The 27,523-nt window shown below is 50.1% G+C and overlaps 1 protein-coding gene across 2 annotated transcripts in view; it reads left to right on the top strand.

Moving 5' to 3' along the window:
* The first annotated feature begins 233 nt into the window (after positions 1 to 233).
* Positions 234 to 27,523, top strand: part of Podxl2 (podocalyxin-like 2) — a 31,779-nt gene continuing 4,489 nt past the window's right edge. Inside the window, exons 1-4 of one of the 2 annotated variants that reach the window (NM_001106607.1) lie at positions 234 to 306; positions 9,762 to 10,034; positions 23,804 to 24,597; positions 24,996 to 25,070. In NM_001106607.1, the coding sequence (NP_001100077.1) occupies positions 246 to 306; positions 9,762 to 10,034; positions 23,804 to 24,597; positions 24,996 to 25,070 (1,203 nt within the window). In that variant the 5' untranslated portion in view covers positions 234 to 245. Of the gene's footprint in view, positions 307 to 612; positions 693 to 9,761; positions 10,035 to 23,803; positions 24,598 to 24,995; positions 25,071 to 27,523 lie in introns of those variants that run through there. The other variant, XM_087656729.1, reaches the window with a different exon arrangement.

Genomic DNA, 27,523 nt, shown 5'->3' with positions numbered 1-27,523 from the left:
CCCGCTACCCAGGGATGTCCCCCCGGGTGTTGAAGTGCGCCAGGCCCGAGGTGCAGGTGCGAAGCCAGACTCCACGGTAGGGCCTCGCCCCTGGGGCCATCCGCTGCATCGATTGGGCGGATGGGCGCGTGAGTGATGGGTACGCAGGCCAACGGGGAGCACGCGCGCCGCCGCCTTCGCTTTGCGCGTCCCCGACGCCGGCCCGGGCGCCGCGGCGCTGCGGCTGCGGGCGGCAACGCTGCACCATGGCCCGGCCGCTGCGGGCCGCCGGACTGCCGCCGCCGCTGTTGTTGCTACTGGCCGCTGGTGAGTGGGGCCGAGCCGCGCCGCGAGGGCGCAGCGCGCCTAGGGCTAGTGCTGGCAGAGTCGCAGAACAAAGGCTGTGGGGCGCGCGGGGTCGGCCGCGCGCGGGGAGGAGGCGGCGGCGCGGGGCCTGGCGCGGGGACCCCCCCAGGCGCCCTGTCCTGGGCGCTGGATGCTCCGTGCTACGCGTGCTCTCGGGGAGGGCGGCGGTGGGGCTGCTGCACCAGGGTGTCCGCGCCCCACCCCTTGCCAGGTGACAGGTGACAGGTGACCAGTCTGCGGCCACTGAGCAGAGGGGCGTGTGCTTGTGTGAGCGCGAGGGTGTAGAGAAGCTCAGCAGGGAGGCGAGAGCGCACGGGTGACACCCTTGGAGAAATCGCATCGTAAAGGTCCGGCGGGTCCCTAAAGCGCGTGGGCCGGGGATGCCGAGGGCCGAGAGAGAGAGAGAGAGAGAGAGAGAGAGAGAGAGAGAGAGAGAGAGAGAGAGAGAGAGAGAGAGAGAGAGAGCGCTGCGTGGCCACGGTGGATGTTTACATGTGCGTGGAGCTTGCCTGGGAAGGCGTGTGCGTGTCGTTATGAACGCGTGTCCTCGACTGCGCCGGGCAACTTTATGAGGAGCTGACAAAGGGGTAGGTCTGCGACAGCGACTACCGCCATATGGGGTTGTGTGTGAGACTCGGGTACGTGGTTTTCATTCAGCAGTCACTCCGGATACCTCGTTAGAGTGGGCGTATGACAGGTCCGGGCCTGAGGCAGGTAAGAAATGTGTGTGTGAGGGAGAAAAAGACAGCTTCTTAGGTTAGACATGGGATTCAGGGGTGTGTGCGAGCATAGGGGGCGGGCACAAAAGCTTGACAGGCTCAGAGGCAAGCCACCACCACAGAAGGGGAGGGAGGAAGACTGACGGCAAAGGTGGGTCAGACCAGGACATAGGAGAGCAGCTTCTCAAGGAAGATTGGAGCTGGGACCCCCATCTTAAGGTGGGCCTGGTGCAGGAGCAGGGTGCCGGGGTGGGTGGGCTACAGGACTTGGTGAACAGCCCCACGAGACTCCCCTTTTAGTGGAAACAGGCATGGGACTGTCCACGAATGCTGTGGCAGATACCCCCACCAAAACCCACCCTGTGTAATGTATGCAAATTCGAGGAGGGGTCTTTGTGAGATCAGGTGAGGACCTTGCTTGGTATGAATAGTTGGTGGGCTTTTCCTTTGAGACTGTTAATGATAGAACCCCAGGAAAATGTCTGGTGAAGTTGGGGGACACTGATCAGGGTTGTACATTCCAGCTCTTGGGGACCTAAGGGGCAGGAGGATTGAGAGTTCAAGGCCAGTTTGGGCTGCAGAGCAAGACCCCATCGATAGATAGATAGATAGATAGATAGATAGATAGATAGATAGATAGATAGATACATACATACATACATACATACATACATACATACATAGAACAAAAAGTCAGAGAGGTAACTGGCCCCTCACACTGCTGTGCCTGCCCTGGGCACATTTTATGGAGAAATGTCTATTGATGTTGGCCTGGGACATCTACACAGACCACCCAAATCTTTGCATGCAGACTTCTCTGGGAGGTCTGCTCTCTCTAGGTGGGAACCACACTGTCCCTGCCAGCAGTGCAAGTCAGGATGAGAAGCCTGGTTCTCATGACCCCATCCTAGTGGCCAGCGGGATGACAGGCACCTTCCCTCTTCTCTCCCCCCACACTCTCTCCATTAGTATGCCCCCACCACTGTGCAGGCGCACATGTGTCTATCAGCGTGCCTCCTTTTTACACCTTTGTGTAGAAAGAAGAATGCTTCACTCACATTACACACTCCTTCTCGGCAGCAAACATCAGTGGAGTTGGGGTGGGGGATGGGGGTGTGGGATAGTAGTGCATCTCTGTTGTGACTGCCACTCCAGGCTGTGGGGGCAGAGTGGCAGATGCTGCCCAGCCACCTCCCATGCTGGTGTCTGCTAAGGGCTTAGGGGGATCTGACTTGAAAGCTGCTGACAGGGGAGGGCCGAGTGCAGCTGGTGGTAGACAGAAGAGCCTGCCAGGGCTGAGTGGGACCCGAGCAGGAGGACACGCACTGGGTTCTGGGGCCTTGGCTTTCTTTGCCACTAAGATGTCTGCCTGTCTCCTTGGTCCCCCTTTCTAGACTTTTTTTTTTTGGATCTGATTTTCCTTGATGCCGATCCCCCTTATACCTTCCTATGTGCCTTTTTCTTTCTGCCCCCCTTTGGGGTGATGAAATAACAGAAAATTCAGTGAGCTCGAGGAAGAAAATGAATCACACAGAGAGCATAATTCTGGGATTTTTAAATCAGGTGAGGACTCCGCTGAGGTGGACTAATTATTAAATTTAAAAAGCAATTATATGCAGAATGGACAGGACTCGCCTTCTATTCTGGTGTCCCTGTAGGGTGGGCAAATCTAAAAAGAAGAGCCCCCCCCCACTATGCAAGCCTTTGAAAATGATCAGATCTGTATAAAGACAGAGCAGCCATTGCGAGGAGCATGCCTTCCTGAGGATACAAATTGGTTGAGAAAAAGTCAGAGACAAGGGAAATATCAGGTTCCCCTTCCCCCTTTACAGTGAGATTTCAGTCTTTCTGAATGCCTACAGACCACCAGGAAAGGTTGGTAAAGGGGAGATGCTGGAGGGTGGGGCACTGCCAGCTGTTGGAGTGCAGATGGAGATGGAGAGTAGAGGGTCCCACCTGGGTCATGGAAGTGTCAAGGTGCAGACCCAGGGTGAACCCAGCTCTGCACACAAACCTGGCTGAGCAGGAAGCATTGCCTCCCGTGCCTGCAGCTCTAACCTATCGTCTTGGGGCAGTTGGCTGTGGCTGCTTCCCTACCACTCTTAAGTTAGGATGTTTTGTTTGGTTTGGGTTGGTTTGGTTTTTTCAGGATAGGGTCTCCTCCTGTAGCTCTTGTTGTCCCAGGACTCACTAGGTAGACCAGTCTGGCTTTGAACTCACAAAGATCTGCCTGTCTCTGCCTCCCAAGTGCTGGGATTAAAGGGGTATATGCCACCATACCCAGCGTGTTCCAAGGAGGTAGTTCAGAGACTCTGAGCCAAGCAGGGCACCTCTCTTCAGGACCCATGTGATGTGTGAGTTCACAATTCTTGAGGAAGACCAACTTTCCTCCCTCCTGCTGAGGCTGAAGCTGTCTTCTCCAGCGTGCCCGCTGAGGCACAGTGTGTGGATAAAGCCTTACTCCTCCTGGCCTGGAAGTGCGGCTGCTCAGGCTCTCTGTGAACCTGTACAATATTCAGGGTTTAATTAGCACACGCATCCCTCATCACCTGACGTTTTCTTCTTCCTGGGATGCATGAATGAGTTTTTCCAGATTGGTTTCTCTCATTTGGCGTCTTGCCACCCCTGCTCCCCAGCCCTGGGGAGGCTGCTTCTGCAAACGAGGTCTGCCGAAGCAGCTGGTATCTTGTATACAATTTAGATTTCATTTTCCCCCCTAAACTGCTAATTTCCCTGCAGGCAGAGGCTGCCCAAAGTCCATCTTTGCATCAGCAGGGAGGACCTGGCGTGCCCCTGGCTCAGACCGAAAGCTCAGTAGTGACCAAATGATTCTTGTGTGGGTTTTACCTGCAATAAGTCGGCTCATTCCTCACGTGGGAATCTGGGTTTTAATTGGCATTAGGCTGACAGGATTCTGTGAATCTGTTTCACTTTTTTAAAATTAGAAGATAAGTGTTAAATAAGTAAGGGCAGTTTATAGAAGTGTTTCTAAACAGGGCCCCTGTGGACCTATGAATAGAGATTCACAGTGGATAGCATTCTGGAGGCCCTTCAAAGGGAGGCAGAGCCCTCTGCCTGGACTCAGCTTGGAACCCCAGGCAGCATGTCCAAGGAAAGAGGAGCTCCTGTCCTCAGTGCCGGCTTCCCTCCTTGGTACGTACATCCCATGAGGGTAGCTATACTGTCTTGAATATTGTTTTATGCAGCCCAGCTCAGCAAATAATTACTTCCCCAACCTCCTTCACAGAACATCTGCAAGACCTTCCTGTGGGGAGAAGCAGCTAATTACAGCTCTTTCTATTAACTCAGTCCCACGAGTCCTCAGTGATTTCATCTGTAAAACAAGAGGGTCCGACCCAATTATTATTCATTCACTCAAGGGCTTGTGGGGCTCAGTTGCATATCAGGAACAAGACACTGCAGTGTCAAGGCACACACTATGTGCTTACCATCTGAGGGAGGTTGTATGATTGTCTCCTATCATTAGGTGAGTAGACTGTCAAACAAAAAATGGCACCCCACCCAGGCTAGTGACAAGGAAAGGCTGCTCAGAAGATACTTGGGGCTGGGTAAGAATGTCTGCTGTGCAAGCATGAAGACCTGAGTTCAAGTCCTAGCATCCACAAAGGCTGGGCATGGCTGTACATGCCTCAGTCCTAGTAAGGGGTGCAGAGATTGGTGGATTTTAGAGTTTTCTGGCCAGCCAGCTAAGCTTCTGGTTCAGTGAGAGACCATAGCACAAGAGATTAAAGCAAGGATGACAGGGAAAGCCACCTGGCATTCTTCTCTGGCATACTCACATGTCATATGTATACAAGAACACACACACACACACACAAACATGCTCACACATACACACAGTGTGCATGCTCACATGCCTACAGGAACACACACAAACATGCTCACACATACACACAGTGTGCATGCTCACATGCTCACATGCATTCAACAACAACAACACACACACACACACACACACACGAGAGAGAGAGAGAGAGACAGAGACAGAGACAGAGACAGAGAGAGACAGAGAGCTGTGTCCAGAGACAGGAATAAAGAATTAGGCAGGTGAGGAGAGGCTGGAATGATAGCTCAGCAGTTGGGAACACTTGCTGCTCTTGCAGAGGACCTGGACTCAGTTCTTAGCACCCACACTAAGGTTCACAACTCTAATTCCAGGGGATCCAGTGCCCTCAGCCTGGTTCCAGGGCCACTACATTGCAGGTGGTACATGCAGGCACTCATTCAGGAAAAATAAAAATAGATAGATCTTTGAGAATTAGGTAGGGGAGAGATAAGGATAAATGGATGCTCGTGCAGAAGGCATAGCATGTATGAAGAAAGCAAAGGAGATTGTAATGTCCTGAAAATCTCTAGAAATTCAGTTTAAAGCATAGAGCATGTGGAGAATGATTGCGACCATGGAGAGTGGGGGAGGGGTGCTGGGCTTTGCCCATTGATGGGGGGGGGGTTCCCTCTACCACTTTGAAGAAGATGGCTGGGTCATCTTTCTGATGGGACAGTAGGTACAGATTGGGCTGTCGGAAAGCTACTCTGAGTTTTGCTATTCCAAGTGTGGTCTGTGGACCAACAGCATTACTCATCCATGCAGAGCCAGGCACACTGGGTGAGTCATATGTACACTTAGGTCCTGGTGGCGCTCTGTTCCAAAGGGTAATGTGGAGGAGAGATGTACACAGTGAGCAGTGGTGGGGAATCCTGAGATATCCGAAAGATCCCTGAGGGACTGCCTCTGGAGAGAGTTGGTTAGAAGATAGTCACAGGCCAGCATGTTGGGAGTACCCCACCCCCCACCTTCTCAAGATGTTGGCCTTTGAATAGACCTGATTCCTTCCTACCAAAACTGGCCTTTTGAGCTGTGAGTAGTGTGGACCTCATTCTAGCTACGTGGCCTTGACTGCTTTGTTGCAATGTGATATCTGGCACACAGTGTGTGTGTGTTCCCTTAGGGAGCACCATTGTCCACCCTGTAGAATGAGAGGAGGAGTGAGCATTTCTAGGTTCTGCCCAAGCTGTGCTCCTCCCTGAAGCACTCCTTGTTCAGCCTTCTTCCTTCTTTGCAGTTTGCTAGCACAGGCTATGTGCTCTCATTCTGTGGTGTGCTTTTAGGCCTCTTACATACATACATACATACATACATACACATACATACATATATACATATATAGCATGTTATACTATGTTATGGTGATCTGTCTTACACACACACACACACACACACACACACACACACACACGCATGCACGCACATCCATACATACATAGCATGTTGCACTATGCCATGGTGATCTGTCTTCTCCTTGGGCTTCATGATATCAGGGACTATATCTTTATTTCTGCTTCGACCTGAGTTTGTATAATTCCTGGTACAAAGCCAACATTTATAAATTGCATGCATGAATGAGTATAATCCTACTCTGATATGAAAGAACTTAGAACCTTTTAAGAACCTTTCTTAGTATGCATGCAGGCTGCATCAAATTTGGGGCTGCGTAACAAATCGTCCCCAAATTTTGTGACTTAAAACAGAACTTCTTGGCATGGCAAGATAGCTCAATAGGTAAGGGTGTTTGTCACTAAGTCTGATGACCTGAAATCAGTCTCTTCAGCCCACACAGTAGAAGAGAGCTGATTCCCAAAAGTTGGCCTTTGACCTCCATGCACATGTGCACCTTCACACGTGTGTACACATGTGCACACAGACACACACAAGTATACACACACGAGAGAGAATAAATGTTAAAACTTAAAACAATGTGAAAAAACCCAGAAATTCTTTTTGTTACTATTTTTTTTCTTTTCTTTTTTTTTTTGGAGCTGGGGACCGAACCCAGGGCCTTGCACTTCCTAGGCAAGCGCTCTACCACTGAGCTAAATCCCCAACCCCTTGTTACTATTTTTTAATGTGTATGGGTGTTTTGCCTACAATTATATCTGTGTATCATGTACCACATGTGTGTCTAGTACAGGCACAGGCCAGAGGACAACATCAGGTCTCCTGGAGCTGGAGTGATAGATGACTATGACCCACCATGTGAGTATTGGGAATTGAAATTCTAAGAATTTTAAATTCTAAGAATTTTTTTCTTAGAAAGAGCAGTCAGGACCCTTAAAGAAAGAGCTAGTCCCAACTCCCAGAAATTCTTGATGTGATCAGCAAACTAGAAACATCAACCTGGGAACTTTCTAGAAATGTGGATTCTTGGGGCTCCTTGAAGAATAGCTGGGTTCAAGGCTTATCAATGGCTTACCTCTCTGTTTAACTCCCACACCCCCCTGCCCTGCAAGTCCATGCTGGCTCTGGAGTAAAAGGTGCTGGTTTTGAACAAAGTCTGTCAATTTAGCTCATGACTCTGGGCTGGCAGTGTGGCCTGTGATCTCCTGGCTGTTCTCCTCATCCAGACTCCTTCACATGTCATACCTGCTTCTCCTGGCTGGTTTTGTCACATCCGGCTTCAGCTGGGATACTCTGCTAACCTGGTTGCTTTCTACACGGGCTCTCATTGAAGATCAGGCTAGCCTGGGCAGACTCGAAGTTCTAAGAGAATAAGGCTTGAGGCCTGTCATGAAGATGGTACAGTGGTTCAAGTCTGAGGAGTGGGGATTTAGCCTCAAGAGAGGAACTGCAAAGTTGAGTTTCAAAGGTGTATCCTCCTGGATTTCACCCTTCCCAGAGTCTCAGAGAAGAGCCTGGCACCCGGGTGGTTTCTGCATTAGACCCATAATATTAGCACTAGGAAAAACGTGAGTATCTTAGGCTCTCCATGTGGTGGCATGAGAATTGGAGAGGAAGGACTCATTGGCATCCTCTTCTGGAAACCAAAGGGAACCTTAGGTGTGGGCCTCCAGAAGATTGCCATGTTTCCCTCTGGTCTCTAGAGATCTTGGAACATGGCTATGCAGTGTCCTTCCCATGCGAGTTGGTAATGTGGACACAGGAGCATTATGGAGACAGCTTTACCTTTTTGGCAGCAGGATCTTTGACTTTGGGCCTGGTATCTAGGATAGCTAGAGATGCTCTGGAAGACGTGTCGTGGTTCCCAGCTTCTGAGCCAGAAACACCCCCAATCGCAGGACGCACCTAGGTAGAGCATGGCAGTGTCTCTGCATCCTACCTTCCGGTAGAACTCTCTCTACCAGGTATAACTTGGCCTCCCACAGCTCAGAGTGAGGCCTGTGGAGAAGCTTGCCGAGAGTCGAGTGTCTCTGAGCCACAGAGTAGAAGGGTCTAGCATGCCGCTCCTGCCCTGTGGGTCTGCCGTTGCCTCAGTAGTCAGCCTGGATTGGCTAGGAGGCCACACTGAACCTTGATGAGCCCTGACACTCACATTCACCTCTTTTTGCGGGAGACATAGCCCATTGTCTGCTCTTAGGGCTCTCTAGGTGGGGGACCTCCTGGCCTCTGTGTCTTCCTCAGGTCCCTGTACAGTGGCACACAGTACCTGGGGGCTCACTGGTCATAGATAGCTCTGCCTACCTGGAACAGTTGTTCCTCCCTCTGAGACTGGGGGCTTGGAGTGACTGTCCATGCTTTGGACATGAGGGCACTAAGGTTGGATGTGAGGAATGAGCTTAGGGAGGGAAGAGAGGTATAAATTTGGTTGTTCTCCCCCTGTACCCTTCCTGCCTCCCCTTCTGGCCCTCTTAAGCCCCACTTACCCCACCCAGATGCTTTCCTGTTGGTCAGCGTGCTATTCCTGGTCCTGGGCTGACTAACATGTGCACAGTGGACCTGACATTTCCCCAGTTTCTGCTGGAACTCTGTGGTCCTTTCCTTTCCCTTCCTTCAGTGGCCAAGCCCTGTCTTCCTCATCAGGGGGTTGAGGTGATTAAAATTCAGATTCTGTTTGTAAAATGCTCTGCACATGGCCCTGAAAATATGAGGTCTTGTTTTTATTATAAACATCACTGAAATTTTCCCTTCATTATAATCACAGCAGGTCACAGTCCACATCCAGTGCAGGGGCATGGGTAGGGGCTTGAACCTGCCCTCCCCACACCACTGATGTTCTTAGTCTTAGGAGGGACTCAGAGGGCATTTCCACCAGTCTCCTGACCTTTTAGGTGAGGAGGTGAGACCCAGGAGCCTCCAGCAACTTCTCGAAGAGTTCAGTGATACGGTGGCCAAGCTAGCTGTGAAACTGGTCAATAGTATAGTTTGGCTGCTCTCAGTGTCAGACAGAAAGACAGGGAAGATTATCCCTTTTCATTTGTAGTCTGGTCATTCATTGCTTTGTCTTGATAAATCAGGACATAAGCATGCAGAATTACGAGCACTAGGAGTTTGCCCTGGGTGATTAAACTGCACCCAGGAGACCTGCCTGGATGCAAATCGCATCTAATGTGGGCTGGGAGAGTGTCAGACTAAGGTGCAAACTTAGAGAACATTGTCACATGCAGAGCAAGGTCCTTGGCTCACATTCATACCTGCAGTGCCTGGCACAGCTACCAGACTGGGACAGAGAAGCATTCTGAGCATCCCAAGGATGAGGGGAGCTGGGTCACCAAGTTCTCACTCCCTGCTGGTCCCACTGGTCACAGGGGAGACTGAACACACTGCAAAGTACTTCTCAGGTCCCCTTGAAGCCTGAGTGCCGAGACGTGTCTGTCTTTGTGGTTTGTCTAGCCAGTCCTTGTCCTGACTCCTCCCCCTAATGTCTGGCTTTGTGATTACAGGAGTTTCCCTGGGTGCCTGTGCAGTGACCATGGATGAGCCTGGCCCTGAGGGCCTCACCTCCACATCCCTGCTGGATCTGTTGTTGCCCACTGACTTTGAGCCACTGGACTCGGAGGAGCCCAGTGAGGCCATGGGTCTAGGTGCCGGCCTAGCCCCGGGCTCAGGCTTCCCCAGTGAGGACAGCGAGGAGTCCCGGCTCCTGCAGCCACCACAGTACTTCTGGGAAGAGGAGGAACTAAACGGCTCCAGCCTGGACCTGGGTCCCACTGCAGGTAGCTCTGCTCACTTACCTCCACACAGGACACCAGGAGCGATTCATGGTAGCAGGGCCCATGAGGCAGTTTCTACTGCAGCCCCTTCCCCCTTTCTCTCTGCTGTCTTCCGGGCCACCATACATCTGTCATGTCATGGTCACATCTCTGAGACAAAGTTTTTCCTTAATAATGACTGCTGTTGGGGTTGGGGATTTAGCTCAGTGGTACAGCGCTTGCCTAGGAAGCGCAAGGCCCTGGGTTCGGTCCCCAGCTCCGAAAAAAAGAACCAAAAAAATAATAATAATAATAATGACTGCTGTTTTGAGGCCCAGGCACACACAGCCTGGGGCTGGTAGCCAGTGTACAGAGCAAACTTGCAGTCCTTCCAGCCCTGGCCTGTGCAGTGACATGCTGGGCTTGTGAGGTCCTCTTTTTAAAGACTAGTGAAAGAGAACTGTGGTATCAAAATTCAGCCACAGACCCTCTTCCAAAACTATGACATGCTCAGTAGATTTATGCTTTGTGATTTAACCAAGAATTGGTTAGGAGCGCTGGCTGCTCTTCCAGAGGTCCTGGGTTTAATTCCAGCCATCTATAATTCCAGTTCCGGGGGATCCAGCTCCCTCTTCTGGTTTCTCTATACTCCCAGGGCACCAGGCACACACTTGGTGTACAGACAGACATACATGCAGGGAAAACACTCATGCACATTAAAATAAAATATATAATTCTAATCATTTTTATATAAATATTAGTGGGGTGTGATCTTTAATTGTAGCACTCAGGAGGCAGAGGCAGAGGCAGAGGCAGTTGGATTTCTGTGAGTTCCAGGTCAGCCTGTGACTGAGACCCTGTCTCCAAAGAAGGAGATAAACACTATAGAAAATTAAAAAACAAAACAAAACCAAAACCCAAAGTTAATCCAAAGGAAATAAAGCCACCCACAATTCAACAACAGAAAACTGAAAAAAAAAAAAAAACTAGAACCATAAGGAACATTCTATTTTCTTTTTCCTTTTTAAATTATTTATTTTATGTATATGTACACTATAGCTGTCTTCGAGTACATCAGAAGAGAGCATCACATCTCATGACAGATGGTTGTGAACCACCATGTCGTTACTGGGCATTGAACTCAGGACCTCTGGAAGAGCAGTTAGTGCTCCTAACCACTGAGCCGTCTCTCCAGCCCCAGGACCATTCTATTTTCTTTCCACATATTTCTTAAATGTATTTCCACATTATTAATTATCCTTTTACAACCTGATTTTCTCTTACGAGTTTCCTTTATTTTTGTTTTATGTGTATGGGTGTTTTGCTAGCATGTATTTCTCCTTTGTACCATGTGGGTACCTGCTACAAGGAGACCAAGAGAGGGATAAGTCCCCTGAGACTGGGGTACAGACAGTGACAAGCCACTGTCTAGGTGCTTGCAATCAAACCAGGTCCTGTGGAAGAGCAGCTGGTGCCCATGAGAGATGGTGGCTCCAGCCCCTGCCACTCAGTTTTTAACGTTGTGCAGTATCTCACACGTGGCTGTCAGGTGACCTGAGCTCCTCCCCTGTGGTGGTTACAGGTTTAGTTGCAGCAGCAAATGAGCTCATACTTGTTTGCACTCTCCTGGTTATAAGGTCTCCTGGTATAATGGCTACAATGAAATCACTAGATCAAGCGATGTCTCGGTCAGCATCCCACCCAGGAACAGAAGACAGGGAACCCCAGTAGCCCCAAGAGATAAGGCAGTGGATTTGCAAAAGTCTGGCAGAATGTGGGAGGATCCTTAGGAATCAAGGGCAGACCACAGATGCTGCCACCACCCTTGGGAACAAAGGATTGGAAGGTGACCATCTCTGGCGACCATTTCCTTCCCATTCCACACGCAGGACCCCATCTGCAGGTACCTCAATGTCCTGTTCTTCCTCTCACCAGGGAGCCTGTCAGAGACAGAGCCATGAGAGCCCAGGGCTGTGACTGATTAAGTCAGCCTGGGGCAGTGGTAGGAGAGAGCTTTAGACAGTTGGAAGGCAGGTGGAGCAGCTCTGCCATGAAGTGTATGGGTCTTCACAAGGGCTCTGGCAGCATCTCTAATGTGGTGCTCAGAGAGACTCCAGCACACACTCACCAGAGGTACTGAATTCTGGGCCTGAGATGTTTCCCACCCCGAGTTCCATTAGTTAGGTGCAGTGGCCCAAGCAGTCCTTGCATGCAGGCAGCTGATATAGTGGATACCAACCTAGACTAGATAGCGAGATCCAGTCTCAAGAAAGCCAGGGTCTGGAGATGAGGCATAAAGGTAGAGTTGCCATTCCTAGAACCCCTCAAGGGGAGGATTTTGCTCAGTTTGATAGGGAAAATTATAATGGTCTTTGGCAATTGCCTGGGAAACTTAATATAAATGGAATATATATTCATTATATGTGATATAATGATATATATCATTAAATCTCTATGTATGTACATATACATTCTGAACATAAATTATATAACATATTCTATACAATATATTACAATATATTTTACTTATAGAAATATCAACTACACTTTTCAGGACCGGACAGATAGTTCAGTGGTTTAGAGCACTGGCCGCTCTTCAAAAGGACCCAGGTTTGATTGCCCGCACTCCTATGGTGGCTCACAACCAATCATCTATAATTCCCAGTTCCAGAGGATCCAACAGGCATGAAAGTGATGCAAATGTATGCAGGTGAACATTCATGCACACACAGTGAAAACAAATAAAATGTAGTTTTCATGTTGGACTTGAAGCATGGGGTAGTGAAGAGGAGGCAGGTTCTGCAGTTCCAACTCTGCCCACCTAGCAGCAACCTGGCATCAGTGAACAGTGCCAGGCCAAAGAATGAGGCCACGTCTCATCTAGGACATGGGGTCCTCACCTTGCAGGGAGGGATGTGTTCCCAGCACCCAGCACAGCATTTGGCAGTGGGAACTGCTCTGCAAATGCTTGCCCTGTTACCACTGCCACATTGTTTCCTACTGAAGCATTCTTTTTTCTGACACTGTACAGTTTTTATATAGAAGAAAGAAAATATGTCTCTGTCACTTACACACAGAAACATTTTTATAGTCTGCCAATTGCTTTTCTTAAGTTTTAAAGATTTTGTTTATTTACGTGTGTGTGTGTGTGTGTGTGTGTGCGCGCGCGCGCGTGTGCACGCATGCATGTGTGCATCCAGAAGAGGACATCATATCCCTCGGAACTGGAGTTACAGGAGGCGGTGATCTGTCCGTGTGAGTTCTGGAAGTCTAACCCGAATGGTCTGACAGAGCAGCCAGTGTTTTGAGCTGCTGAGCCCTTGCTCCAGCCCCTTGAAAATGGTTTTAAATGTGTTTGCTGCTTTTTTGTTTAGAGAACTTTTTCCTCCCTGAGATATCCGCTCCTCTATCCCGCTATTCTCCTTGCTTTTATACTTTTACATTTAGTTATTGTAATGTTGGTGGGATGTAGAAACCCATATTAGTGACTTTTCTTTGGTTATTGTGACCAAACACCGGACAAAAAGCAACTTGAAGGAGGAAGGGTCTGTTCGGGCTCAGAGTTAAAGGAGACACAGCCCACCACCTCGGGAAAGATGTGATGGCGGGCAGCCCCAAGTCTGACACGCCTCACCCGCCTCTAGTAGAAACAGGAAATAGAGATCGGAAAAAAGTGTCTAAGCCCGCCCCGACAACCCTCTTCCTCCAGCTAGGCTCCAACTCTTAAAGATTTTACAACCTCCCCAAATAGTGCCATCAGCTGGGGACCAAGTATTCAAACAGGAGTTTATGGGACATTCTCATCTAAACCACCAGGGGGCCTCATCTCCTCTTCCTGGGTAGGTGACACTCATTCCAAAGGTTCAGCCTTCATTCCTAGAGGGCCATCTGATGCTCTGTGCCTCTCTCTGGATCTTCCCACTGTGGAGAGGCCGGCAGGCAGTGGGTAGGAGAGCAGCAATGGTGCCTGGGACTGATTCCTGCGTCACAGCAGAGTCTGAGTCCAGGGTTGTATCTCCTCCCTGGGCTTCTCCAGGCCTCCTCATAAGAAGTCTCACCATCATCCATTGATTTCCAGTCGTGTCATGATTTCTAGCTCTCAATGTGGCCCACTTGGTTTTCTGTCTTCTCGTCTTTGTCTCACTGAATGATGCTAATACTGACCTTGCAAGGAAGAAAGGGAAGACTGAGGCAGGCAGCCTCACTGCTGGCCTCTGAACTGTGAACTTGCTGGTGCCCTTTCCCCTTCCCCTTTGTGTCTGCCTTTTTATACCACGTGACCTCATCTTTCTGGGCAAACACTCCTGGGTGAACCCCAGTTATATAGAATGTAGTTTATATTTCCAGCCCACCAGAAACTGGTCTCCATAGTACAGCCCCACTTCCTCTTCTGCCTGGCAGAGCTGAGTGGACGAGCTGCTCAGGGGCTCATCTGTGACTCTAGCGCTGGCCCTAGAATCCTATTCTAGCCTCACTGGCTCAAGCTTGCTCCTTCAGCCTCTACTTCTGATTCTTCCCATCCCATTGGCCACAAGAGCTCTTTTTCACCTTAGCTGCCCGGTTGCTAGGTGACCATTCTTCCCTACCCAGCTCAATAGGGGACAGTCATGCTGTCCCTGAGCATGTCCCTGGTGGCTGTGGTGCTGCTAGTACCCTGTCCATAGTGAGTAGCCTGGCAAGTAAACGGGGCCGGTGTCATCTCACTCTCCGTGCCTGTGGTGGGTGAAGGCACCCACTTCCCAGTCCACCTGCGGGAAGTTGTGTCTCTGCGTGCCATGGGCAGCCCCTAAACACGGTTTCCTTGCAGTGCCCGTGGAGCATTACTGCAAGAGGAGTGAGGTGGGAAGAGAGGTGGAGTCCATGCTGGCAGTGGGTAGGTAGGCAGATATTCAGAAGACCCAAAGGGTACTGTGTCACTCATCACCATTGCTGGCTTTTGCTCTCGCATTGGGGGAGTCAGAGTCCTACACCCCATGTCTGAGGAATTGAGTCATCTCAGAACTGCTCTTTAGATCTAATGCACCCATGCCCTCAGCAAGCTCGAGGTGGAGTTAAAGCAAGATCAGCTCATTCCCAACAGCTAGAGATAAACGATAGCTGTTTTATCCGGTTATAGCCGCTTTCTATGGTAGGATTGGAAGGTTCTGGAAGCCAGACCCCCACAGTAGAAAGGCCACATTTGGGAGACCTTTGAGTCTCATGGTCCTGTGGCAGGACTAAGCTGGAGAGAGGTATACCTGAGCTGCTCTGTGACACTTACCCCTGGATCATGACACTAAACCATCCAGTAGGTGGAGTTCCGGCCCTAGTCATTCATTAAAGGCCTATCTTGGTACTATCATAACCACAATTAAACTCTCTCCCTCTCCTCATGTAGCCCACACTGCCAGAACTCACAATCCCCCTGCCTCAGCCTCCTAAATGCTGTGATTACAGGTGTACGACATCACAGTTGGCTTCTGAACCATAAGTTTAAAAGTGAGTTTCAGGGGGCTGGAGAGATGGCTCAGGGGTTAAGAGCACTGACTGCTCTTCCAGAGGTCCTGAGTTCAATTCCCAGCAACCACATGGTGGCTCACAACCATCTGTAAAGAGATCTGATGCCCTCTTCTGGTGTGTCTGAAGACAGCTGCAGTGTACTTATATATAATAAATGATTAAATCTTAAAAAAAAAAAGTGAGTTTCAGAGGTGATATTCAGACCACAACACACCCCAAGATTGTCCCCTGTCAGCCTCTACCCACTTTCTTTTCTGTAAGACAGGATCTGCAGTAGGCACTAAGGTTCCGGGGAAGAAGCGAACCAAAATTCTGCCAGAGAGGGTGTGGATGACCCCTGGACACCAGCAGGTCCTAGAATCCCATGCACACAGACTCCAGCTTGTGTGGAAAGGGACTATGGGGGTTTATGGAGCAAGGAACAGGCTTGCAGCTCCAGCAGGAGACTCGAAGTGCCAGCTTGGACTGTCTGGACTTTCCCGTTCCGTTTTGTTCTACTGGCTTCAATCCAGGTAGACATTGTCCCTTTCCTCAGTGACCCCCATAGGGAGTGAACTCTGCATCCCAGAACCAGGAAAGGGTGAGGTTGGTTCAGATTGGGTCCTGAACCTCTTGTCTGCCCTATGACATAGCCAGAATTCTCTGACTGGCAAGGGCTGGGGTAAGCTACCCCTAAAGTCAGTACATGGGGGTCCTTAACTCCAGGAAGAGGGAGGCATATTCCCAAAGGGGAATCACATTCACAGAAAGAGGGGTAGTGGAGGGGACCACGGACAGCAAAGCCTTGAGTAGGTACAAGATCCATAAGGGCTTTCACTCTGAGTGTCTTGTGGGTCGCAGGAGCAGAGCGGCCACTGTCACTGTTTTATAGCTAAGGAAACTGGGTCAGAGAGTTAAAAGTGGCTCTAAATTACCCAGAGAATAAGTGGCAAAGCTAAATCTCAAATCAGCCACCCTTCCCTAGATGGAATCATTCTTACTAGACTTCTTTAATTACGCCTGCCTGAAATGGAACTTGCAGAAACCAGACACTGAAGCAGCTGTCTGCTGGGACCTGGAGATAGTGTTGTACGCAAATCCTTGCTGAGCTGCTGCCGCTGCTGCTGCTGCTGCTGTGTCCGGTGTCCCTGCAGTTACTGTACCCATACGAGTCCGTTCACTGAGAGGGACAGGCCCTGAGGCAGAGCCAGCTGCCAAGCACTGAAGGGAACGCTTGCGCCCCAGCCCCAGGAATAAAGCTCTTTACTGCTTGTAGTAAATACTAGCATATAAATATTTTAAAATGCAAACAGAAGAAGAAAATAGAATTGGCCCACATTCTCACCGCCTAAACCTACTAGTCGTCTTGGTCTCTCTTCTAACTTTATTTCCCTTGTAGGAAATGGATTTTTAAAAGGCTTTGGCGTTAAGCAGAGCTGTAGTACACACACCTCTCGGGGCTGATCATCAGCACCAACATCCTGTGCCAGCAAGGACTTCTGCAACTTCAAGGCGAGGGCTGATGGTATCCCGGGGGCCTGTGGGGCACTGGCTGCTACTTCAGTAGCACCCCGCCTTCCACTGCAGGGAGCCGGAGAGTGCCAGGCCTTGTTTTTGAGACAGGGTCTCACTCAGTATCCCAGGCTGACCTTGAACTCAGCAGTTCTCCTGCTTCAGCTTCCCAAGTGCTCTGCAGAGGTGAACCTCATAGCGCTGGACTCTTAAGCTGTCACTGTGTGAACAGAGCTGTGGTGGGTCTGAAAACATGGGTGACCGATTCTAGGGGGCTGGAATTCCAGGTTTAGAAGTTTTAAATTTTGTTATATTTTACTTATTTATTTTGTGTATGCATATGCCTTTTTTGTGTGTCTGTGTATGCGCACATTTGGGTGTGTGTGGAGTTCAGGCAACGACGGCTTACCAGAGTCAGTTCTTTTTCCTCCACCTTGAGGGTCCTGGGAATCAAACTCAGGTTTGGTGGCAGGTGCCTTCGCCCACTGAACCATCTAGCATCTAGCTGGCTACAGTCTTTTTGTCTTTTCTGTGCTGGGGATAGAGCTTTGGACCCCCTGCATGCTCGGCCAGCGCTCACCACTGGGAGATCCCGGTCTTACTTCTGTCTCTTTGAAGGCTGTTGAGGTTGATTCTTAGAAAGTTGGTTTAGTTGACCGATGGCGTCTGTCCTTCTCCCCTATGTTCTATACAGATCTCTTTTGGCTTTGGGTCTTTCCACATTAACACTCGGGTGAATTGCTGACTGGCCGGTCCACTAAAGGGGCAATTTTCAGGGATTTGACATTAACCTGAAGGGACATTTAAAGTGATCTTTCAAGGTCTCTGGCCCTGATGCCTGTTTTAATTCCAGGCCTTGAACAGGGAGGTCAGTCCATTAATATTTCAGCTAATGCCAAACGTCTTCAGTGATAACACTCTGCCCTGGGGAGAGGGACAGAACAAGGTCTCTCAGTCGTAGTGTATGGAAGGAGGGACTTGTGCAAAGCTCAGATGAAGCAGAGAGACAGCAGCACGATATATATAGAAAGCAAACACCAGCACCATGGTGAGGTTAAAAGACAGAAATAGAAAGGGGTGGAGGAGCAAGCCATTTGAGGAGAGCAGGGTTCACAGAACATGTGCTGGCTGCCCTGAGTCCACAGGATCTCCCAGGAGCTGCCATGTGGAGCCTGCTCTTCTGCTCCAGGGAGCCCCCCACTGGTGCATCTCACACAAAGGCCAGAACTTACTCAGCAGGCATTGGAATCTGCTCTTTTAAACTGTGTTGGAGCCAGATGGTGGAGACACACGCCTTTAATCCCAGCACTCAGGGCAGAGGCAAGCGAGTCTCTGAGTGTGGCCAGAGCCACACAGAAAAATCCTGTCTCAAGAACAAATAAACAAAGACCACAGGGTTTCAAGGACAGGAGTATGAACAGGGAAGGTTAGGGATGAGAAGAAGCCTGGTTGTGTGGCCCCAGGATAGGCATGGTAAGTTGGAAACGCTCAGAGAATATGTAAATTCCCCTTTCTCCCCTTGAAGGACCCTTCACATGGCTCTCTCACGATAAAAAGAGTCAGGATAAAAAAGATAAGAAGAGGGAGGCAGCAGGAGAGAGGCGTGTTCAAAGGAGGCCAGGAAAGTTCCAGAAGATAATGGCGGCCAGTTACCTGAGAGAGGGTGGGACTTCCAGCAGCCCATCGTTAGAGGCCCAGGTGGCTGGGACTGTCATCCTAGTGGTGACAGTCAGAGCTGTCCCTGCAGCCGCTGCTCTCTTTCATGAGGCACACAAGGGGTGTGCAGTGTGACCCCAGGAGGTTGCTGGGAAGGCAAAAGCAAGACATTCACCACTTTTCCTATTGCTATAACAACATGCCTGACAACAGGAACTTAAGGAAGGGTTTACTGTGACCCACATTTTGAGGGTACAGTCCATCATGGTGGGGAGAGCATGGTGGCAGGAAGATGAGGCAGCTGGACACACTGCCTGACAGCCAGGAAGCAGGGGGAGGGGGGTTGCTTCAGTCAGCCATCTCTTTCCTGTTTAGTCTCTCCAGGACTCCCGAGCCCCTGGGATAGTTGGATTAAATTTAGGATGGGTCTTCCCTCCTCACTTAACGTAATCTAGAAACCCGCCCCAACCCCCAGACATGCCCAGAAGTTTATTTCCATGGTGATTTTAAATCAGGATAGCATCTAAGATTAGCTGCCCCAGACTCTCTCTCATTTCTTATTTTATGTCATAACAAAATCCCACCATGGAGGCTGGGTATAGGGTACATAGACTCCAGGCCATTTCTCGAGGGGAGGACTTGAGGAATTATTGCTCCTGCCTGTACGTCTAAAGCAGCCCCTCCTGTGACTCAGACCAGCTTTATACTGTGGCTGTGGTCAGAGGTAGGGATGCAGCGGGCAGGAAAACAGCAGCTGGTCACTCCTCTTCCCGTGTGGATCCTAAGCTGAGTCTGGCTGTTGAACGAAAGGAAACTCCACAGAACCCAGGCCTCCACAGTAATGACAAGCGTCACACGCAGAGGCCATGCTCTCACTCCTGGGCTCCCCATCCGAGAAGCAAGTCCCCAGACTGTGGGGTTTAGACAGCCCCTTGTCTAGGACCTAGCGAAGAGTTAGATCCAAACTAAAGCCACAAGGTGGCGCTGGAACTTTACAGCATCTTTTCCAGCAGTTCCGGAAGTCAGGGAGTCTCTGTGCCACTTAAGAGACCGTTCAGGGCGGTATCTGATCTTTGGGCCTGCCCTGTCTTGTGATTTAGCTTGCTCTTGTTGGGGTGGGTTAGGTCTGAGAGATCATTCACTTCTCTTAGTGACCCCTACTCTGTGGATGATGTCTTAGGCACAGACTTCCTGGAAATAGCCCCTTGTCTTTTGGGCAGTCCTGTTAGTCAGCTGTGGCTGCATCTGGTTGCCATGGATACTCTGATGCATCTTAACCTCAAGCAGGCTTTTGGAATTTGGCTTCACTAGGGAGGCTGCAGCAGGGACTACTGTAGTGACTTGAAGCCAGATGGACCAAGACAGTCCTAGTCAGCCTGGGGCTGCTACAGTTCACAGGCAGTCTTAGAGGGGGACACATACTGTGCCCACAGCTCTTCCTCTGACTGTCTTCCACAATTCTTTGTGTTTCTTGTTTGGCTGGTTCTCTGCAGTGCTAATGATAGACAGAGAGCCCTGTGCATCTAGGTGGCCGTCTCTACCATATCTCCCTCTTCTTTCCCGGATTCCTTCACACTTTGCCATGGGCACCCCCTCTTGATGGCTTGGGCACTTTACAAACCAATTTCCATGCCAGTCTAAATCATCGAGATCTGCCAGAACCTCTACCACCCCATAGAGATCTCATCCTACCATGGGGTTCTGCAAAGCCCTGCACCAATTCCCGGGTCCTGGCTTGTCTTGGTCTACTCTCTACTACAGTGCCGAACACCACAGCCAAAGGCAGCCTGGGGAGGAAAGGGTTTACTTGGCTTATACACCACAGTCCATCCTTGAAGGAAGCCAGGGTAGGAAGCGTGGGAGAAGCCGCTTGCTGGCTTACTTGACCTGCTTTCTTACACAACCAGGGACCACCAGTCCAAGGGTAGCTACTGCTCACAGTGGGACTGGGCCTTCCCCCATCAATCATTAGCCAAGGAAATGCCACACAGACATGGCCACAGGGCAGTCTGACATATCCTGAAGACTTAATTTGTGTCAAGTTGACGGAGACCGGCCAGCGCACTGCTGAATCAGCATCTTAGCTCTTCTCTGACCACAGTGCCATTTGGCCCTCGAATGCCATCAAACACCTCTTAGTGACTGACTCTCTCAGTGATGTCTGTGCTTCCCTATTGTCTTCCAGTGTCCAGTATCCATAGCAACCTTGGCCAGTGATATCCAAGTGTCTACCAGAGACTGGTCTCCCTCACGTTGCTTCAAGTCATGCAGCACGTGTCTGGAGGGATGGGTAGTGGTGTTACATCACTCAGTCTCTCTGCTTCCACACACTCAGATTGATCCCGTGCCCCTCCTCCCACACCTCACAAGCAGGTCTTAACTTCCTAAGAGTCCTCACTGAATTCAGAGGTAGCACACTCTCTGTTTCCCATAGCTCCCTGTACCAGCCATTGGCAAGGCCCAGCCTGCACGTTTACTCTAGATTTTCCTTTTTTCTGTATTAGAGGTTGGACCAAACGGCTGTCCCTTTCTCTCCTCTTTACTGTCTGATTCTGTCCACAGGTTCTCCTGTCTCTGTTGGTGTCTCTGTCTATCTGTCTGCCTGCTTGCCTGTCTGTCGGTGTCTTTGTTATGTCTCCTCCCCATGTGTACAGAACTGCAGCCAGTACCCCTCCCCCTTCGTGCCAGATCCGAGGCTAGTGCAGAGGACAGTGTCTGTGTCGTCCTCCCACTGAGTCCTTGCCTTAGGCAGGACAGCCGTTGCTGGGCAGATGGCTTAGGAGTTCTTAGCACAGGCCACTCCATTACCACAGGCTGCCCAGGATTCCATCTCATTCAAGCTACTGTCAGGGACTATGATATATTCTCTAGTCCATTATCTGTTTGGGGGTCTGACCCCGTTCACCATATTACCCCATGAAACACAGAGGAAGACATTCGCCCCGCGACCCCTTGTGGGGACATTCCACTCTCAGGGAGCAGCCTCAGCTTCTATATTTCCACACCCATAGCAGAGACAATGCCACTGTCCTCCCTCAAATTCATCTTTGGTTCATTTGTGTCCCTCTTCCCGTGGGAGCTGACAGATCAGAGAAATGTATCCACCCAAGTCCAGTTGAATTTAATTGGGTAACTTATAGGCACATGGGAAACTTCATATATATACAACCTGACTTGTATGCTTTCTGTCAGGTTTAGTCACTCCAGTGAGCTATTGTGACTGCAGGATTTAATGTTGTGCTTCCTAGGCACTGTTACACCCTTATTCTACTCCCCAGGGTTGACGTGCCCCCATTCCCAGCCCACTTCACTTATGGTCTCTACGTTACATTTTAGTTTTTAATAGATCTAGCGGTTGTAAGTTCTTGCTTATATTGAACTTTAAAGACAGAGCCTTGCTGTATAGTTTAGGCTGGCCTCAAGCTAATGGCCACCCTGCCTCATAGGCATATGCCACAACACATGGCTGACTGTTTTAAAAAAGATATTTATTTGTTTATTCTCAAGGCCCAGGCTAGCCTTGAACTTGCTATCTAGCTGAGGACAACCTTGCGCTCTGGATCCCCCGACCTCCAACTGCACAGTACTGGCGTTTCAGGCACATCCACCATGCCTGACTGTATGTTCATGTTTGAGGGGTAGCTTCCACTTGGGTCTCTGGAAATCCGGTGAGACATTCTTGTTTAACGCCGTCCTCCAGGCAAGCTGTTCACTCACCCCTGTTCTCAGGGCTGGTCTCCCCAAGGTCTTGTGAGTCTTCATGGTTCTTTTGTACTCTACAAAGGTAAAACTAGATTGCTTGTTTCAGGGATGCCGTGGGTTTCCTCCATGGATATATGGTCCCTGTTCCCTGGATGTCATCTCTGCCTCCTTGTGTGGGGAGGTAGCTACCGTCTCTACAGGCTGTGTGCTGTGCAGAGGTGGAGGAGGACCTCAAAGGACCTTAAAGGCTCCACACCTCAAAACACACATAAGGAAAGCACAGTTAGGACGTTCTAGCTGCTCCTTCACCAGGTTTCCACTGTTGCCAAGATCGCTCAGGGCTTCAGTCTCACCTTCTTTGTTGCTATTTTGTTTTTTCAGACAGCATCTCATTTTTTTTATTCATTTATTATATATAAGTACACTGTAGATGTTTTCAGATACACCAGAAGAGGGCATCCGATCCCATTACAGATGGTTATGAGCCACCATGTGGTTGCTGGGAATTGAACTCAGGACCTCTGGAAGAGCAGTCGGGTGCTCTTAACCACTGAGCCATCTCTCCAGCCCCCAGACAGCATCTCATTCCGCAGCCTAAGCTGGAACTTACTATGTGGCCCAGGCTGGCCTCCAATTCATGGCAGTCCTGCCTGCTTCATGCTGGGATTACAGCATAAGTCCTACTTTTTACTCCAAAGAAGCCTTTGTTGTTATTGTTTGCAATTATTCTTCTCGTATCTCTCTAGAGTCCTGCTGCTTCCTGTATAGTGGTACCACCTCTATTCTGACGTTTATTGTCATGAAATTATTCTTGTGTTTGATTTCCAGTGTCTCTTAATTTGTTTTTTTTCTAAAAGACACCTTTAAATAACTGAGAATTCATAGATAGCAAAACTTTTAGGTCCTTGTATGCATAAAATATCTTAGTTTTGCAACTATAATTGAATGATAGTTTAGTTGGGTATAAAGTTCCAACTTACTGGTCTGAGAACACAGCTCAGTTGTAGAGCACTTGTTTTGGAGATTTTATTTATATTTATTTTTATTTTATATGAATGAGCATTTTGCCTGCACACGTCTATGCACCATGTGCATGTAGTACCCATGATGGCCAGAAGAGGGTGTGGAGTCTCTGAAACTGGTGGTGAGCCACTATGTGATCTGGGAATGGAACCGGTTACTCTTAACACCAGGCCACCTCTCCAGCCCCTAAATTTCCATTTTTTTTTATTGCCATAAGGGCAAACGTGAGTGGCCAGCTAGCTCCTTGTATCCTTGTGGGCTGGCTTCATCCTCCTCCCTGGTTTACTTCCCATCCATGTGGCACTCTCAATCCTTCTATCCCAATGGAGCACTACTTTTCTTTCATACTCATATAGATTCAGTAAGGGTCACCCCACCCATGGCTGACGAAACCTGTCAGTTAGTTCTCCATCTCTCCCTAGACTACGTCTTCCCAGACCTGACTGAGAAGGTGGCTTCCATGGAAGACCCAGGGCAGGCTCCAGACCTGCCAAACCTCCCCTCCATCCTGCCCAAGATGGATCTCGCTGAGCCTCCCTGGCATATGCCTCTGGAAGAGGAAGAGGAAGAGGAGGAAGAGGAGGAGGAAGAGGAAAGGGAGGAAGAGGAGAGGGAGAAGGAAGAAGCAGAGGAGGAGGAGGAAGAAGAGCTGCTCCCTGTGAGCGGGTCCCCAGGAGCCACCACACAGGCCCATGCCCCTTCACCTAGCACCAGCAGCACCAGCAGCCAGAGTCCTGGGGCCACCAGACACAGGCAGGATGATTCTGGGGACCAGGCCACATCAGGAATAGAGGTGGAAAGCAGTGTGAAACCCACCTTGTCAGTGCCCTCAGTCACCCCAAGTACAGTGGCCCTGGGGGTTCAGAACTACAGCCAGGAATCTGGGGGCACTGAGTGGCCAACGGGGGGGCTGGGGGTACAGTCTGAGGTTCCCCAGGGAGCTGGTGAGGAGGCCACAGTGGGAGCAGCTGACTATGATGGCCAGCAGGGGGCACTGCCATCTACTTCACTCCCACAAACAGTGCCTCCAAGTGGGACTGAGGTCCCCGGTGAGGGTCCCCTTTACCCCAGAACCCCAGACTCTTTCCCACCTGGACCCCAAGACACAGAGTCAACCCCTTCCTCTGCTACCTGGGGACAAGAAGGTCTCAGTGAGCAGCCCCTGGAGGGTCAGACAGCTGAAGCTCACTCACTAACACCGTGGGACTCTACTCAGGTAAGACAGAGGTGCATACTGCCCATGGTGTTTGAATACCTGCTGTCCCCTGGGTCCTCAGAGTGTCAGCAGTAGTGCGGTGTGATGGGGGCTTACCACACTTTTCCCACCCTAGCTGTCAACACCCATGTGCCCAAATCATTGTTCATACACTCAGGCTGCAGGAGGAAGGGTCTTCACAAGTGTGCAGGGCCAAGGCAAAGCCTCTGGATGAGCCAAGTCTCTCTTTTGTGACACTGTTTAGATTTATGCACGCAGGGTGGGGACCCTGACAGCAGCTCAGGAGGATGTGGTTGCCCTCAGCTCCCCAGACCTCAGGCTCTCCCCTCCTCCGGCTCTCTGGAGGTCTCTCCTGAGGCCTGTGCGCTCTGCTTCCCCCCACCCCCATCCCCACACAGGTGATCTGCAAGGATTGGAGCAACCTGGCCGGGAAGAGCTACGTCATCCTGAACATGACAGAGAACATAGACTGTGTGAGTGCTGAGCTGGCCCATGTGGAAAGGTCAAATGGGCAGAGGGAGGTGCCACAGTGGGTTCCTTGCCAAAGAGAGGTCAGTCCAGCCCAGGGCTGAAGTAGCACCTACCACTTAGGGAAAACCAAAATGAGGTCTTTCCTACTTGAAAAAACTCTAGGACTCTTTCCTCCTTGCTTTCTGTAGTTTTCTATTTTGTTTTTTTCTTTTTACCCCAGGCTGACCTCACACATAAGTAGCCAAGGATGATTTTGAACTCCTGAACCTCCTGGCTCCACCTCCCCAGTCCTGGGATCTTGGGGCCTGGCCTGGTTTTATCAGGGTCTCATGCACGCCAGGGAAGCACTTACCAACCGAGCTGCCTCCCCAGCTCCCTCTTATTTCCATTCAAAGGAAGCCTTTTCTGTGAGCTGCCTGCTACTCTCTGATGAGGCTGAGACCTATTGTTTTTGTCTTTAGGGTTTTGTTGAGAAAGGATTTTGCTATATTGGCTAGGATGGCTTGGTTTCTAGGTTCAATCAAACCTCCCACACCCACCTTCCAGGTCCTGGGAGTACAGTCAAGCACCATTGTTTCCCAACATCTTTTTTTTTTTTTTTTTGGTTCTTTTTTTTCGGAGCTGGGGACCGAACCCAGGGCCTTGCGCTTCCTAGGTAAGCGCTCTACCACTGAGCTAAATCCCCAGCCCCCCAACATCTTATTTTAAAGAGTTGTTTTTATGCCAGAGTGTGGTGACACCAAACATGGTGGCAGCTGACATGGGAATCAGGGTTCAGAGCCAGGTTGGGTTACAGATGCTATTCCACACAGGATGCCCCCCATCCTCGCTTTTTTTTTTTATCTTGTCTTAAAGTTTTTAGAAGCCACACCTGTTAGTGTTTGTTCATAGCTCTCTAAAGAAACATCAAAAGTCTAATGGGAAAGTTGTGTGTGTGTGCACCAGCACACACATGCATGAGACACACACACACACACACACACACACACACACACATACACACACACTCGGAGCCTTGTTAGCTCAGGTGCTAGGCCATCAATCACAAGAAGGCCACGTCTGAACCGATGGCTGCTTGCACCTCCATGTAATTGAGATGGCGTCCTCATCTTATTCTGTGGCTATGATAAAACATTCTGACAGACAGCAACTTGAGGAAGAACAGCCATTTGGCTTACACTTCCAGGTCATGGTCTGTCACTGGGGGAAGGCAGGACATGACGTATAGCAGAACCCATGAACGAACACGGCCTGCTGGCCTGCCCTCAGCCTCACACTTAGCTTTCATACAGACCAGGAGCATCTGCCCAGGGAAAGGTGCAGGACACAGCAGGAGGGCCTGCTGTGTAATTAATAAGACAATCCTTCACAGGCCTGCCTGTAGACCAACTCTCTCTAGGCATTCCCTCAACTGAGGCCCCTCCCCTCGGATGCCCTTGGTTATGTCAAGTTGACAGTTAAGGCTAGCCCATGACTGTGGCTGCTGGGCTTGTAGCTGGCTGGACTGCTTCGTTTGGAAGTCCCTATTGTCAGTGACATTAGGTCCTTCCTCCTGGGGTGGCAGACTGTTCTAGAAGTGTGGAGAGTTGTTGCCGGTGTTCTGGAAGCCAAGGCAGGGCAGAGGTTGGGCGTCTCCATTTACTTCATGTGCTTGCATGGACAATGGGACTCATTAACTCCGGGGTGCAGGACTCATAAGCCCTGCACAGTTGTGCTGGACATCTTCATGGTCACAGACACCCTGTTTCACTCCTGAAAACGTGAACTCCCAGGGCTAGGGTGTGGCTCTGTGGTGCTGCTCAGCACAGTCAAGATCCTGGGTTCATTCCCAGCCTGAGGTTTTGGGGGTAGAAGATAAAACAGAAAAGAGATGTTCTGCCTTCTCCAGGCAGAGACAGTTTGCTGTTGGTGTCTTCATTCCCAAGCACTATGTGTAGACTTCATGGCTCTCATCCTGTAGTCCATTGTCCCCTTTCTGACCTATGTTGGAAGAGAATGGGACAATGTGCTTTGAAGGTGGTGGGCCACACAGAGCCCTCGTCTTCAGAAAAAAAAAAATAGGGAGGAATGTGGCCACTGCCCTCAGACACGGCTTTACAAGATGCAGGTACACTTTTAAACTTTGCACTTGACATCGATCGGAACAGTGGTGCAGGCTAGCCAGCTTCTGCTTTCTAAGACATAGGAGGCAGGAAGGGAGCCATTAGAGACCAGCGGGCACAGACACAGGATGATGAAGTAGGGAATGCCAAGCTGACTTTGGAGTCTAGAAGCCAGGAGAGTCTTTTCCCCAGAGATGAAGGGCCCCATCCTTTGCCTAGAACAGGACGTTCTGAGAACAGTGCTTTTCCTGGATGTCAGGGAGGGCTGAAGAGCTCTGGCCTTTGCTTGAGTGCAGCGGGCTGGATTACCAGTAGGACTGACCCAGAAGAACAGCTACTGTTCTGAAGTCTGT

This window comes from Rattus norvegicus, chromosome 4 (genome assembly GCF_021556685.1).
Source record: "Rattus norvegicus strain SHRSP/BbbUtx chromosome 4, alternate assembly SHRSP_T2T, whole genome shotgun sequence".
Classification (NCBI taxonomy): domain Eukaryota; kingdom Metazoa; phylum Chordata; class Mammalia; order Rodentia; family Muridae; genus Rattus; species Rattus norvegicus.
This window is presented reverse-complemented; position numbering and strand designations above follow the sequence as displayed.